Source organism: Bos javanicus, chromosome 8, assembly GCF_032452875.1.
Source record: "Bos javanicus breed banteng chromosome 8, ARS-OSU_banteng_1.0, whole genome shotgun sequence".
Lineage (NCBI taxonomy): Eukaryota > Metazoa > Chordata > Mammalia > Artiodactyla > Bovidae > Bos > Bos javanicus.
Window position 1 is genome coordinate 27,542,585 of NC_083875.1, and position 15,409 is coordinate 27,557,993.

At 35.3% G+C, this 15,409-nt stretch overlaps 1 protein-coding gene across 5 annotated transcripts in view; it reads right to left on the reverse strand.

Moving 5' to 3' along the window:
- CNTLN (centlein) overlaps window positions 1-15,409 on the reverse strand; it is a 352,113-nt gene that overhangs the window by 131,781 nt on the left and 204,923 nt on the right. For all 5 annotated transcript variants that reach the window (XM_061425221.1, XM_061425222.1, XM_061425223.1 and 2 more), the window contains 2 exons: window positions 12,610-12,731; window positions 10,992-11,111 (listed from right to left, as the gene is read on the reverse strand). In XM_061425221.1, coding sequence (XP_061281205.1) covers window positions 10,992-11,111; window positions 12,610-12,731 — 242 coding nt within the window. The remainder of the gene's footprint in view (window positions 1-10,991; window positions 11,112-12,609; window positions 12,732-15,409) is intronic.

The following is a 15,409-nucleotide window of genomic DNA, read 5'->3' on the forward strand; positions in this document are numbered from 1 at the left end:
CATGACTGAGTGACTAAGCACAGCACAGGGTCGTTATGGGATTCCCAGGGGGCACTAGTAGTAAAGAACCTGCCTGCCAATGCAGGAGACGTAAGGGATGTGGGTTAGATCCCTAGACCAGAAAGATCCCCTAGAGGAGGGCATAGAAACCCACTCCAATATTCTTTCATGGAGAATTCCTTGAACAGAGGAGACTGGCATGCTACAGTCCATGGAGTCACAAAGAGTTGGACACAAAAGTGATTTAGCAAGCATTCAGGGTAGATATATTACATGTTTTTTTAACTTATGATATGTTAAACTTAGGATGGGCTTATCAAGACAGAACCTCATCAACAGCTGAGGAAAATCTGTACATAAAACAAATACAGGAAGACTCCGAAAGGCAAAGAGAAGGATAGGATAAGGACCTTAGGAGTGAGGAACAACACTAGAAGAACAAATCACAGTGATAAGTTCCATAGATTTCTTCTTTCCTCCTAACATTCTCAATTTAGTACTGGAGAAACGCCAAAATACACAAACAAAATGTCTCAAGGGAAGTCTGCTCTCTCAAGCCAAAGAACCAGGAAAGGGACAGACTAGCAGGACAGAAATCTTATTGATAATATTGATAATAACCACTGGAGAAAGAAGAAGAAGAAGAAACAGCCTAGCTTTTTCTATCAATGAAACCAAATAAGAAGCCTGGACTTCCATGCCCATCAAGTGGTAATGAGGCATCCTTTCACACCACCTTCCATGTGATGTCAGCAGGGGTCAAGTTAGGAGCTAAGACTCCCACCCTCCCTGGCAGTAACAATGTGACCTTCTCCCACAAGCATGATGTCATCAGAGGTTTGTTAAGTAAAAGAGTTAAATAAGATCCAGAGTCTCAAAACATAATACTACAATATCCAAGAGACTACTGAAAATCACTTATCATACCAAGAACAAAGAAGATCTCAACTTGATTGTGAAATAACTAAGAAGTGATAACAAGATAACACACAAGTCAGTGCAAACTAGTACAGCCACTATGGAGAAGAGTATGGAGACTGCTTAAAAAACTGGAAATAGAACTGTCTTATGACCCAGCAATCCCACTGCTGGGCATACACACTGAGGAAACCAGAATTGAAAGAGACACATGTACCCCAATGTTCATCACAGCACTGTTTATAATAGCCGGGACATGGAAGCAACCTAGATGTCCATCAGCAGATGAATGGATAAGAAAGCTGTGGTACATATACACAATGGAGTATTACTCAGCCATTAAAAAGAATACATTTGAATCAGGTCTAATGAGGTGGATGAAACTGGAGCCAATTATACAGAGTGAAGTAAGCCAGAAAGAAAAACACCAATACAGTATACTAATGCACATATATGGAATATAGAAAGATGGTAACAATAACCCTGTATGCGAGACAGAAAAAGAGAAACTGATGTACAGAACAGTCTTTTGGACTCTGTGGGAGAGGGAGAGGGTGGGATGATTTGGGAGAATGGCATTGAAACATGTATAATATCATATAAGAAACGAATCGCCAGTCTAGGTTTGATGCAGGATACAGGATGCTTGGAGCTGGTGCACTGGGATGACCCTGAGGGATGGTATGGGGAGGCAGGTGGGAGGGGGTTCAGGATTGGGAACACGTGTACACCCATGGCAGATTCATGTTGATGTATGGCAAAACCAATACAATACTGTAAAGTAATTAGCCTCCAATTAAAATAAATAAATTTAAATTTAAAAAAAACATACAAATCAGAATAACTTGATAAGGATTTTAAAACAGTCATGATGAAAATGCTCCAATGAATGGTTATGTATAATCTTGAAAAAAGAAAAGAAAATCTCAGCAAATAGAGATATAAAGAAGAATCAAACCAAAATTTTAGAGCTGAAATCACAATAACTAAAATTAAAAAAAAAAAAAAACAACCCTTACTTCATGGGCTAAATAAGAGATGCCAGACAAAAGAAGGAAGAATTTTGAAGACAGAACAATAAAAATTACCCAGTTTGGACAATGGAAATAAAATAGTCTAAAAAGTAAAATGAACAAAGCTTCAGAGACCAGTAGGACAATACTAAAAGATCTAACATATACATTAACTGAGTCCCAGACTAAGAAGAATATGGGGCTGAAAAAAATATTTGAAAAAATAATGGCCAAAACTTCCCAAATTTGATAAAAGCCACATATTTAGAGATTCAAGGAATGTAGAATACTCCCGAAAGAATAAACAAAAAGAAATCTGTGCCAAAACATATCATAATCAAAATTTTAAAAGTTAAGAAAAAGGAAAAATTATTAAAAATACCTAGAGAGAATGATGTATTACTTTCAAGGAAGCAATGATTCAATTAACAAAGTATTTTTCATCAGAAACCATGGAGGCCAGAAAGAAGTGGTATAGTCTTCCAGTGCCAAAAAAAAAAAAAATTGCCAACCTAGAATACTCTATCCAGTGGAAATATCCTTTATAAATGAAGGTGAAGATATTTTAGGTAAAGGAAAACTTAGAGTATGTTTGGCCTACCTTAAAAGACAGTCTAAAGAAAAGCTCTTCAAACAGAAAGAAAATGATAAAAGAAGAAAACTTAGGAAAAGAAAAAATACATAATAGTCTATCCTACTGTGTACACATTGCTATATTTAAAATAGATAACCAACAAGGACCTACTGTATAGCACAGGGAACTCTGCTCAACGTGGCAGCCTGGATGGGAGGGGAGTTTCAAGGAGATTGGATACACATGTATGTATCCAATATGGCTGAATCCCTTTGCTATTCATCTGAAACTATAATAACATTGTTAACTGGCTATCCCCCAATACAAAATGAAAAGTTTTAACTTAAAAAATAGGCTATCCTTCTCTTAAAGTTTTATTTTATTTTTTTTAATTTTATTTTTAAACTTTACAATATTGTATTAGTTTTGCCAAATATTTAAAATAATATTTGACAGCTGAAGCAAAAAATGTAGTATCAACTAATGAGTTTCTCTAAGTATTTAGAGAAAAGAGTTAAGACAACATATTATAAAAAGAGGAGGGTAAACAGACACAAAGAGAAGTAAGGTTGTTAAGTTTCTGAAGTGGTAAAATGTTGATACCAATAAACAGTGTAATAAATTATGTGTGTGAACTACTTAGAGCAAACACTAAGAAACGCATATTCAAAGACATATACTCCTAAACCTTAGGGATAAATAAAAACCTAAATCTAAAAATAAGTTCAAGTGACATATAGGAAAGGGGGAAAAGGGAAACAGAGGAAACAAAATAATAACATAGTAGATTTTGTTATAATGTCAACATGTAAAAATATAACATTTCTACATACTGGCAATGTACAATCAGAAACCAAAACTAAAGTCATAATACCATTCATAATAGCTTCAAGAGTTACTTTGCACAAATCTAACAACAGTAACTTCCCAGGTGCTACACTGGTAAAGAACCTGTCTGCCAATGCAGGCTGCTAAGAGACATGGGTTTGATCCCTGGGTCAGGAAGATCCCCTGGAGAAGTGCATGGCAACTCACTCCTGTATTCTTGCCTGGAGAATCCTGTGAACAAAGGAGCCTGGTGGGCTATATATAGTTCATAGGGTCACAAAGAGTTGGATGCAACTAAGCAGGCATGCATTCATGCAACAATGGTATTAGACATACAGAATCTGCATGCTAAAACTATAAAACACTGATAAAAGAAAGTCTCAACAAATTAAGTATTCATGGAATAGAGGACTCAATGTGGTTAATATGTCAATTCTCTAAGCACAATTTCAGTCAAGATTCCCACAAGATTTTGGTAGTTCAAGCTATTTTTTAAACCTATTTTTATAGGTAAAACTTTTATGGAAATGCAAAGCGATTAGAAAAGCCAAAACAATTTTAAAAACAATAAAGCTGTTTGGCTCACACTGAGTTCAAGGCTTATTATAGAGTTACAGAAATCAAAATAGTGTGGGGTTCACAGAAGTTTAGAAACTCATATTAATAGAATAAAATAGAGTCTTGTAATAGACCCACAGAAATATAGTCAGCTGATATTTAACAGTTACAAAGGCAATTTACTGGAGAAGGAATAGTCTTTTCAAAAATGATGCTGACACGATTAGACATTTATCTTTGTAAATAATGAACTTCAACCTATAACTCATATCCTATACAGAACTTAGATAAAAATGGATCACAGAGCCAAATAGAAAGCTTTTTAAGAAAAAACACTGGATAAATACTTGTGACTTCAGGTCAGAAAAATAGATATTAGATATGACATCAAAGCCATAGTCCATAAAAGAAAATCAATTAGAAAGTTGAACTTTACCAAAGTAAACCTTTTGTCGTACAAAAGACACTATTCTAGGAATAAAAAGTCAATATACAGACCGGGACAAAATATCTTCAAATCATATATTTAATTAAGCTCTTGCATATAGAATATGTAAATAATAAGTACTTTTTAATAAACAATCAATTTTTTAAATGAGCTATAAGAGTTGAAGAGACATTCATAAAAGAAAATATAAGGACAGCAAATAAGCATGTGAAAGATCATTACCATTAGTCATTAGGGAAATACAAATTGATATCACAATGGAATATCAATACACTCCTATGGGAATGGTCTTTTAAAAAGTGTTGACAAGAATGTGGAGCAACAGGCTCATATGAATTCCTGAGAGGAGTAAGAATGGCATAGCCTCTCTGGAAAATAGTTTGGCAGTTTCATACATATTTATAAATATATCAAACATACACATAGTAGGGTTACTCCCTACTATGGGTATTTACTTTAAAGAATCATAAAGCTATGTTCACATAAAAATATATTTGTAGCAGAAAACTATACATAGTCCCAAAAATCTAGAAAAGACCCAAGTAGTTGTCAAGAGACAAACTGTGGTATATCTATACAATGGAATTTTGTTGTTGTTTTGTTACTAAGTCAAGTCCAACTCTTTGACCCCATGGACCGTAGTCCACCAGACTCCTCTGCCCATGGGATTTCCCAGGCAAGAATACTAGAGTGGGTTGCCATGTCCTCCTACAAGGAATCTTCCTGACCCTGGGATCGAACCTGTGTCTACTGCTTTGCAGAAGGATTCTTTACCACTGAACCACCAGGGAAGCCATACAATGTAATACCATTTAGCAAAAAAAAAGAGGAACAAACTGGATGAACCAACATGAATGAATCTGAAAGGCATTATGCCAAATGAAAGCAGCCAGTTTCAAAAAGTTATAGCTTATATGATTCCACACATAGGTCATTCTGAGAAAAAGGCAAAGCTATAGGGAGGGAGAACAAATCAGTGGTTGTCAGGTGTTAGGTATGGTGGGAGGATTTGACTACAAGTGGGTAGGACCAGGAAATTTTTTAAGATGATAGAACTAGGCTGTATCCTGATTGTGGTCACAGTTACTCAAATCTATTTGTACATGTGTGTTACAACTCAAAATACTATGCTGAACATGTAGTATATATAAATTAAAAACAAACAAAAAAAATTCAGTCTTTATGTGCAAACTAACTTTAAGAATAAGAAGACATGTTTCCATGTTTCCTTTCTTATTGTTTCATTATGATACTTCTGGGGCTTCCCTCCTAGCTCAGTTAGTAAAACATCTGCCTGCAATGCAGGGGACCCCAGTTCGATTCCTAGGTTGGGAAGATCCCCTAGAGAAGGGATAGGCTACCCATTCCAGTATTCTTGGGCTTCCCTGGTGGCTCAGACAGTAAAGAACCTCCTGCAACGTGGGAGACCTGGGTTCCATCCCTAGGTTGGGAAGATCTCCTGGAGGATGAGGAGGCATGGCAACCCACTCCAGTATTCTTGTCTGGAGAATCCCATGGACAGAGGAGCCTGGTAGGCTACAGTCCATGGGGTCAAAAACAGTCAGACATGACTGAGTGACTAAGCACAGAACAGCACGTGATATTCCAAGTTTAATTTTTAACATCATATTTCATTAGAACATTTAATACTGAACATGTTTCCAAAAAAGCTTCCTGAGAGTAGGAAGTTTGATGTTCTCATTTCATTCACGAAGCAGACTACCTGTCACACACACAGTACACACAGCAGTAACTCAAACACATTTCTTAACTGAATAAATGTTTCACAAAATAACCCACCCACGCCCAAAACATCATTACATGACCAAAAGTTTATACTGATTATTTAGCACTCTTAAAGGTTATCACTTCAAACTTCACTATTTTTTAACAAATTAAAACTGATCTGAAAAATAGCTATCTTACAATGAATACCACATTAATAAATTTAAATGAATTTCAGGAGGAAAAATCCACAGTTAATGACTCAGCATTCAACTGATAAATGATATAAAATTTAATTTATAGAGCTACTTGTAACACACACATATTTCAGGGTGAACAGACTAGGATTCTAAAAGTTTCAAAACTTTCTTTAAAAGGCTTTATTATTTTTTCTTTAGTTCTATTACATTGATGAATAAAATAAACCTCAAATAAACACCACTGACAACTAACCTCTGTTTGCATTTTCTGGATTAGATCTTGTGATTAGTTAGATTAGGTTTCACACCTAATTCATTTTGTCCAAAAAGATCACTAAAGATTGTCAGAGAAAGTACTAACACATGCTACACCACAGATAAACCAAACCCTATGAAAATATTATGGTAAGTGAAAGAAGTTAGTCACAAAGAACCACATATTATATGATTCCATTTATATGAGATGTCCAGAATAGGTAAATCTATAGACACAGATACTGGTGATAGAAGCAAGATCCGATGCTATAAAGAGCAATATTGCATAGGAACCTGGAATGTCATCCATGAATCAAGGAGAATTGGAAGTGGTCAAACAAGAGACGGCAAGAGTGAATGTTGACATTCTAGGAATCAGCGAACTAAAATGGACTGGAATGGGTGAATTTAACTCAGATGACCATTATATCTACTACTGCGGACAGGAATTCCTTAGAAGAAATGGAGTAGCCATCATGATCAACAAAAGAGCCCAAAATGCACTACTTGGACGCAATCTCAAAAACGACAGAATGATCTCTGTTCGTTTCCAAGGCAAACCATTCAATATCATAGTAATCCAAGTCTATGCCCCAAGCAGTAATGCTGAAGAGGCTGAAGTGGAACGGTTCTATGAAGATCTATAAGACCTTTTAGAACTAACACCCCAAAAAGACGTCCTTTTCATTATAGGGGACTGGAATACAAAAGTAGGAAGTCAAGAAACACCTGGAGTAACAGGCAAATTTGGCCTTGGAATACGGAATGAAGCAGGGCAAAGACTAATAGAGTTTTGCCAAGAAAATTTTGCACTGGTCATAACACCCTCTTCCAACAACACAAGAAAAGACTCTATACATGGACATCACTAGATGGTCAACACCAAAATCAGATTGATTATATTCTTTGCAGCCAAAGATGGAGAAACTCTATACAGTCAGCCAAAACAAGACTGGGAGCTGACTGTGGCTCAGATCATGAACTCCTTATTGCTAAATTCAGACTTAAATTGAAGAAAGTAGGGAAAACCACTAGACCATTCAGGTATGACCTAAATCAAATTCCTTATGATTATACAGTGGAAGTGAGAAATAGATTTAAGGGCCTAGATCTGATAGATAGAGTGCCTGATGAACTATGGAATGAGGTTCATGACATTGTACAGGAGACAGGGATCAAGACCATCCCCATGGAAAAGAAATGCAAAAAAGCAAAATTGCTGTCTGGGGAGGCCTTACAAATAGCTGCGAAAAGAAAAGAAGCAAAAGACAAAAGGAGAAAAGGAAAGAACGCATCTGAATGCAGAGTTCCAAAGAATAGCAAGGAGAGATAAGAAAGCCTTCCTCAGTGATCAATGCAAAGAAATAGAGGAAAACAACAGAATGAGAAAGATTAGAGATCTCTTCAAGAAACTAGAGATACCAAGGGAATATTTCATGCAAAGATGGGCTCGATAAAGGACAGAAATGGTATGGACCTAACAGAAGCAGAAGATATTAAGAAGAGATGGCAAGAATACACAGAAGAACTGTACAAAAAAGATCTTCACGACCCAGATAATCATGATGGTGTGATCACTGACCTAGAGCCAGACATCCTGGAATGTCAAGTCAAGTGGGCCTTAGAAAGCATCACTATGAACAAAGCTAGTGGAGGTGATGGAATTCCAGTTGAGCTATTTCAAATCCTGAAAGATTATGCTGTGAAAGTGCTGCACTCAATATGCCAGCAAATTTGGAAAACTCAGCAGTGGCCACAGGACTAGAAAAGGTCAGTTTTCATTCCAATCCCAAAGAAAGACAATGCCAAAGAATGCTCAAACTACCACACAATTACACTCATCTCACATGCTAGTAAGGTAATGCTCAAAATTCTCCAAGCCAGGCTTCAGCAATATGTGAACCATGAAATTCCTGATATTCAAGCTGGTTTTAGAAAAGGTAGAGGAACCAGAGATCAAATTGCCAACATCTGCTAGATCATCAAAAAAGCAGGAGAGTTCCAGAAAAACATCTATTTCTGCTTTATTGACTATGCCAAAGCCTTTGACTGTGTGGATCACAATAAACTGTGGAAAATTCTGAAAGAGATGGGAATACCAGATCACCTAATCTGCCTCTTGAGAAATTTGTATGCAGGTCAAGAAGCAACAGTTAGAACTGGACATGGAACAACAGACCGGTTCCAAAAAGGAAATGGATTTCGTCAAGTCTGTATATTGTCACCCTGCTTATTTAACTTATATGCAGAGTACATCATGAGAAACGCTGGACTGGAAGAAACACAAGCTGGAATCAAGATTGCTGGGAGAAATATCAATCACCTCAGATATGCAGATGACACCACCCTTATGGCAGAAAGTGAAGAGGAACTAAAAGCCTCTTGATGAAAATGAAAGTGGAGAGTGAAAAAGTTGGCTTAAAGCTCAACATTCAGAAAACGAAGATCACGGCATCTGGTCCCACCACTTAATGGGAAATAGATGGGGAAACAGTGGAAACAGTGTCAGACTTTATTTTGGGGGGCTCCAAAATCACTGCAGATGGTGACTGCAGCCATGAAATTAAAAGACGCTTACTCCTTGGAAGGAAAGTTATGACCAACCTAGACAGCATATTGAAAAGCAGAGACATTACTTTGCCAACAAAGGTTCGTCTAGTCAAGGCTATGGTTTTTCCTGTGGTCATGTATGGATGTGAGAGTTGGACTGTGAAGAAGGCTGAATGCCGAAGAATTGATGCTTTTGAACTGTGGTGTTGGAGAAGACTCTTGAGAGTCCCTTGGACTGCAAGGAGATCCAACCAGTCCATTCTGAAGGAGATCAGCCCTGGGATTTCTTTGGAGGGAATGATGCTAAAGCTGAAACTCCAGTACTTTGGCCACCTCATGTGAAGAGTTGACTCATTGGAAAGGACTCTGATGTTGGGAGGGATTGGGGGCAGGAGGAGAAGGGGACGACAGAGGATGAGATGGTTGGATGGCATCACTGACTTGATGGACGTGAGTCTGAGTGAACTCCGGGAGTTGGTGATGGACAGGGAGGCCTGGCATGCTGCGATTCATGGGGTCGCAAATAGTCGGACACGACTGAGCGACTGATCTGATCTGATCTGATCTGAAGGGGTGGGAAGCAATGGAGGTAACAGGTAAACTGTATGTGGTTTTTTGAAGGAGTGAGTAATGACAATGTTCTAAAATTTATTGTGATGATGAGCATACAACTATTTGAATATTCTAAAAACCACTGGGTGAACTACATGGCTTGTGAATTGTATCTCAACAAAGCTATCAAAAACTCTCAGGGAACATATCTGGAACAAATCTATAAAAATTTGCAGGATAAGAAACTTTATTATCAGCATCAATCATTTAATATTAATAGAGTATAGTACATTTTAAGAGATAATTAGAGGTATATATTTAAATCTGATATGATCATTTCTTCAAAAGTTTAGCATTACGTGGAAAAGGTGGTAAGTTATATAATATGTAAAATAAGATTCTAATACAGGTATGACAATTTCAATGATATTTAATTACATTATGCCACATGATACTAAATTCTAGTAATCTAAAAGATATCCTGTCTTTCAAAAAAAAATCACATAATCTGAGTATCAAAAATTAACTCTAAATAAAGAAATAGTTAAGTAGCAAAACAGGCTAATTATGTTGGTCTAACTCCTTTTTGTTTCCAAAAAAAAAGTGTTCTTTCTATAGCAAGCTGAATATAACAGACTGTGAATTAGAAGATAAAGGAAGCAAACTGTATGTTTTCTAAAATATGAGTATCCTTCATCAAGTTTTATACTTAGGGCAGCTAAAAGACCTATGTGGAAGGATCAGCATTAAGCCCAAAGGACACACAGTGCACGGCAAGAAAGAAAGCAATCCCCTCGTGTCGTCTGCAGGTCACTACCAAGGACCATGTTAGCAGATCCATACCAGACCCTTAACAGGCAGTTCTGCTGCTACCAGTAATTAGCTTGGACAGCTCTGGCTCCAAGAATAGCAGCAAGGCTACACCATAATGAGCTCAGCTGGGATTAGCAGGACAGGGCAGGGAACCAAGAGAGCTCAGGCATTCTGCATCGCGTATGTATCTAGGAGATCAAACAAGGATGGCTGGCTAGGTTATCCCCTCTCCACCTCATTCCAGAAATGAAGCACGGCAGTGTCTAAAATACAGGCTAATGAAGAGCGACACCTCCAACAGATGAGAGCCACATTAATTAACACAATCCCTAGATCATATAATACAGTTTCGGCAAGAGCTAGCAAATGTGCAACTTGTTATTGCATTATACATACATATATATTAAAAAGTCAATCTTTTTTTCTTTACTTTTACTGGCAAACCAGATTATTTCATTTCCCAAATTTTATAAGGAATTTCTCTCATGGCCTTTAAGATAGAAAACATTTCTCTCAGATGTTTACCTAAGTACACATTATTAAAAAAAGAAACTCACTTTTGAATCATTAGCTCCTGGTTCTCCCTTTTGAAATAGGCCAGTTCATTCCATACAGCATCAGAATCTTCTTGTTGAAGTTCTTGAGGATCTGCTCTCTTTACTTTCCTGATTTCCATCCTATTTTTAAAATGAAACTGATTTCTTACTTAACATGTTCAAATTGCAATAAAATTCATTTACTCATTCCCTAAAATTGAAAAATATCTACTAACCAAGTTATCTTTTTTTTGGCAAATGATATGAGACTTTTTATTGAAATTAACTTTCTAATGATATTCATGCCATAACTTCAGGGTAATCATTTGGAATTGAGACTTCTCTTGAAGTACAGCTAGTGTCACATAGCTACCCAGTTTCTATTGAGGTACACTTGAATGAATTTCCTAAAAACTAAGCATGTAGAAATTAAAATCTTAGATCATGATTTCCTAAAAAGCTAAACTACTACTATGGAAAGTAAACTTTTGAGTGGACACATGATATTCTCTCGTCTTATTTCTCTCATTCATTCTACTAGTAATAAAATATACATTGCAAAAATGTCAGTTTCTAAAAAAGGACTAGAAGCAATCAACACATCTAGAACTTGCTGCCAACCAGTCTGACTGTGGTTTATGTGTTTTATCTTAAAACAAGCAGTTATCAGTAAACATCAGATAGTTAGCAAGTAGTCTTCATCCTTCTGGTGACTACTAAAAAGTTAAGAGCCTGCTAAGTCGCAGAGGCTAAACCCAGGACAGACAAATTTAACATTGGTTTACTGACAAGCGATATGAAACACTTTCTGTTCTTCAAAGAAAAAATTAGATGTGACAATTATCTACAAAACATGCCAAATGCCCTTTGTGTTCTCATTTTCTGTACATAAAACAAACTCTTCATTTTTATTTTGCAAAAGTGCTGTACTGGCCAATTTAGAAACAGTATTTCTCTATAGAACAGACCAATGTGTATCATCAACATTGCCCTAAAGGATCCATCTCAGAAGATGAGAGGGTAGTAGATTTTTCTGTACTCATTCAGTCCTTTGCCCTCTGTTGATACTGTTAACAGGGGAGCCACTTACGACTAACCAAGATCTGAACACCTGTTCAGAGCAATTGAACTGAGACCGCCCATTCATTCAGATAAGCTGCAGAACTAACTGATGGATAGTAAAGATTTTCAAACTGCATACTAGGTTGAAATAGTTTTAAGACAGTTAACTATACATGTTAATTTCATATTTCCCATATATTTCAAATAAAAAGTAAACTGAGTTATATACATTGTAACATCAGCATTTTATTTATTTAAAGTAGTTTTTCAAGCACATGGATATGAACTATTTTTGCTTTAAGTTATACTTTTATTAAGTTATTCTATACATATTAAAAGTATATACAATAATTCATCATCTATGCTCATGATTTCTGCAAATTATAGGAAAATGCATAGTTATTATAAACATATTTCTATTTTCTTTTATTATATTCTCTATGTAAAAATTCTCACTAAAGATCTGACTATGAAATGATTTCTTTAAAATCAAACAAAAGCTATTAAAGCACCTATATGATGCTACTCCATTCCATTTAATATTTAGGGAAATGCCTTTATGAGCTATGTAACTCACATGCCACTGCCTTCTTCCCACTGTTTTAATTGCTCTTTTACTGCTCTGTAGTTGGTCTGTAACATCTGTAGCCTTTCTTTGCGTTTTTCATGGGCATCTCTTAGCTCATCATTTTCTTGGTTCTGTAGAACACAAAAAAGCAAGTATACAAGTTTGAAGAATATATAAGCATAATGTTACAGATAAAAGGCTACCAATCTAAGTATAAAATTCAAAAGAAAATAGCATGTAAATATATATTAATTTGTAATAATCATTTAAGCAGAAATAAATTTGTGATTTATTTATAATTTATTACAAATAAATTAGTGTAATGATCATTTAATCCTAAAGTCACAGAACAGGTTTACTTGATAAATTTGAGATACTCACTGCATTTTGAAAAATCATTTAAGTAATCTTAAAATTCTGGCATCAAATTAATTTCACTCCTTTCCTTTTTGTTAATTAGTATACATACACATATTTCTGTATCAATCTTACATATTAAATTTTTTTTCTTTTCCAAGATTTGTCCATACATAAAGCATGACTAGTTTGTTAGTTGTAAGTGCACATATAATTAGTACAAGGACACTAATCATAGTAAGACCAGTTCTCTAACCCATGGATTCATAATTAGTTAAAATGCACAAAGATTACACAGAAGGAAGAAAATCAGTTTGGACCTATGTTAGAAGTGACCCAGTTTAACATTTTGGGTTGAAACATAAAGAACTGAAATGGGAAAGGTGGACTTTAGCACTCTTGGAAGAACTCAGAATAGACAGTTCAAATATTACCAGGGTAGACAGTTACAGTCAATGACTTCTAAATGTTTTAAATAAAACACATGCATAAATCTTTACTTTTCAACATGACCACAAAATGAACATATATATAGGCTAAATTGTCAGGCCTCAGGGGATGTATTTATGTTACTCATGAACTGTGTTCCTCAAAGTAAGTAATGTGATGAGTCTTTTATTTTACCCTTGGTCATTTCAAATGTTTTTTAAACTCCTCATTTTCTGTATGAAAGAACTTGCATATTTATTCAGTGCAGGTAACTGGTACTCTTTAATAGTAAGCTGAGAGGAGTGGGAACATGACAGCCAGAAAGATCTGAATTCCATTCTTGAAGTTTTCTCCTGGTAGCTGCATAATCTTAAGAACACTACTTAAATTAATTCAATTTCTTTTACAATAGAATGTGGAAAAGAATACAGAAATTTATACCATGGTAACAAAACTAAATGAAGTAACATACAGGTAAAGCTCCAAGATCTGTTCTTGCCCAAGAGAGGCACAAAGTAAATGAGCTTTTTACTCTGTCCTCTTCCCAAGAACTAACTCTGATGCCCTTATCATTTATAAGCCAAATTTATGGTTCCACTGACTTATCGGTCTCTCATTCCAACAATGAGATAATATCTTATAGAGTCTGCATTATCTTGCTGCAATTCTACCTGTCTCAACAGTATAGATATGTTGCCATTATACTCTAAATATATATCTAGTAGGATAACTTCAATAATTCTCTTAAGTAGTTACTAGGAAGTATTTGAGCCATGTGTGTACCAAGTGGCATGTACATCATACGGGAATGCAAGTGCGTGACAAAAATGCTCTCTCTTAACAGGGGAAATTAGAATAAATGCTATCCTAAAGACTTTTTGGAGATATGAATCATAGCCACTGCAGAGTTATTTGCTAAAAAGTAATATGGTGTAATACCATGATTAAAAATTCAAGATACTGAATTCAATTTTGTTTTAACTGAAGAACCATATATTAAGAACCTATTATATGCAGGGTGGTAAGTGCTGCTAAGAGTTCAACACCTGCTGCTCAAATTTACTAAATTTTACCTTGACAATCTACTTAAATCCAGTGTTTCAATTTCTCCATCTTCAAAATAGAAGCTACTGATATCTCTTCTTCTAAGACACAAAGAGTGATATAACTTTGATCTTGAGTTTCCCATACTGTTGGTAAACAATCTGACCTCTTTGACCAATAAACTTCCCATTTTTACAGATGTGAAATAATTTAAGTCAGCCAAATATAAGAATGATAATCAATAATCTTTTCTCATAAATGAACAAAAGTTAAATATTCTTATTAGGATTCTTTTTAAGAAGGAATAAAATTTATGAGGAATTTAAATAAGATACATTATAATATAAATAAAATAATTTAATTATAAGAAACTTACATACATTAGATTCATGTCAAAACAATTTTGAAATAAGTATATAAACTGAACACTTTGTTAGACAATTCTAAAAATAGCTTTGTGTGATTCTTCTTCATTGACTTAAAGTCCCTCCCTGTAAACTCTTATTTTACAGTAAATTTCTTAAAAGTTATTACAAACAAATGCACTGTTGTGGAATTGTTAAGTCTGTGCTAGAATCCCTAGAAATTCTGAGTAAACAGAACCTAAAAGATTGACCAAGAATTAAATATTAATAGAAAGGGATATCCAAATTTTATATTACCTTTCACAATAATTTTCTGTTGAATTACTGGAACAAGTTGAGTTTCTTATTCAGAGTACTGTCATTATTTTAGCATTTTTAAGTACTTCCTCAGCTACCATTAATCACTGAAATTATATCCAATATTTTCCCTAATTCTTTTAAGTAGAAATCAACTATATTATGACTCAAAAAAGAAGGCTGAACCCTGAAGAACTGATGCTTTCGAATTGTTGTGCTACAGAAGACTCTTGAGAGTCCCTTGGATAGCAAGGAGGTCAAACCAGTCAGTCCTAAAGGAAATTAACCCTGAATTTCATTGGAAAGACTGATGCTGA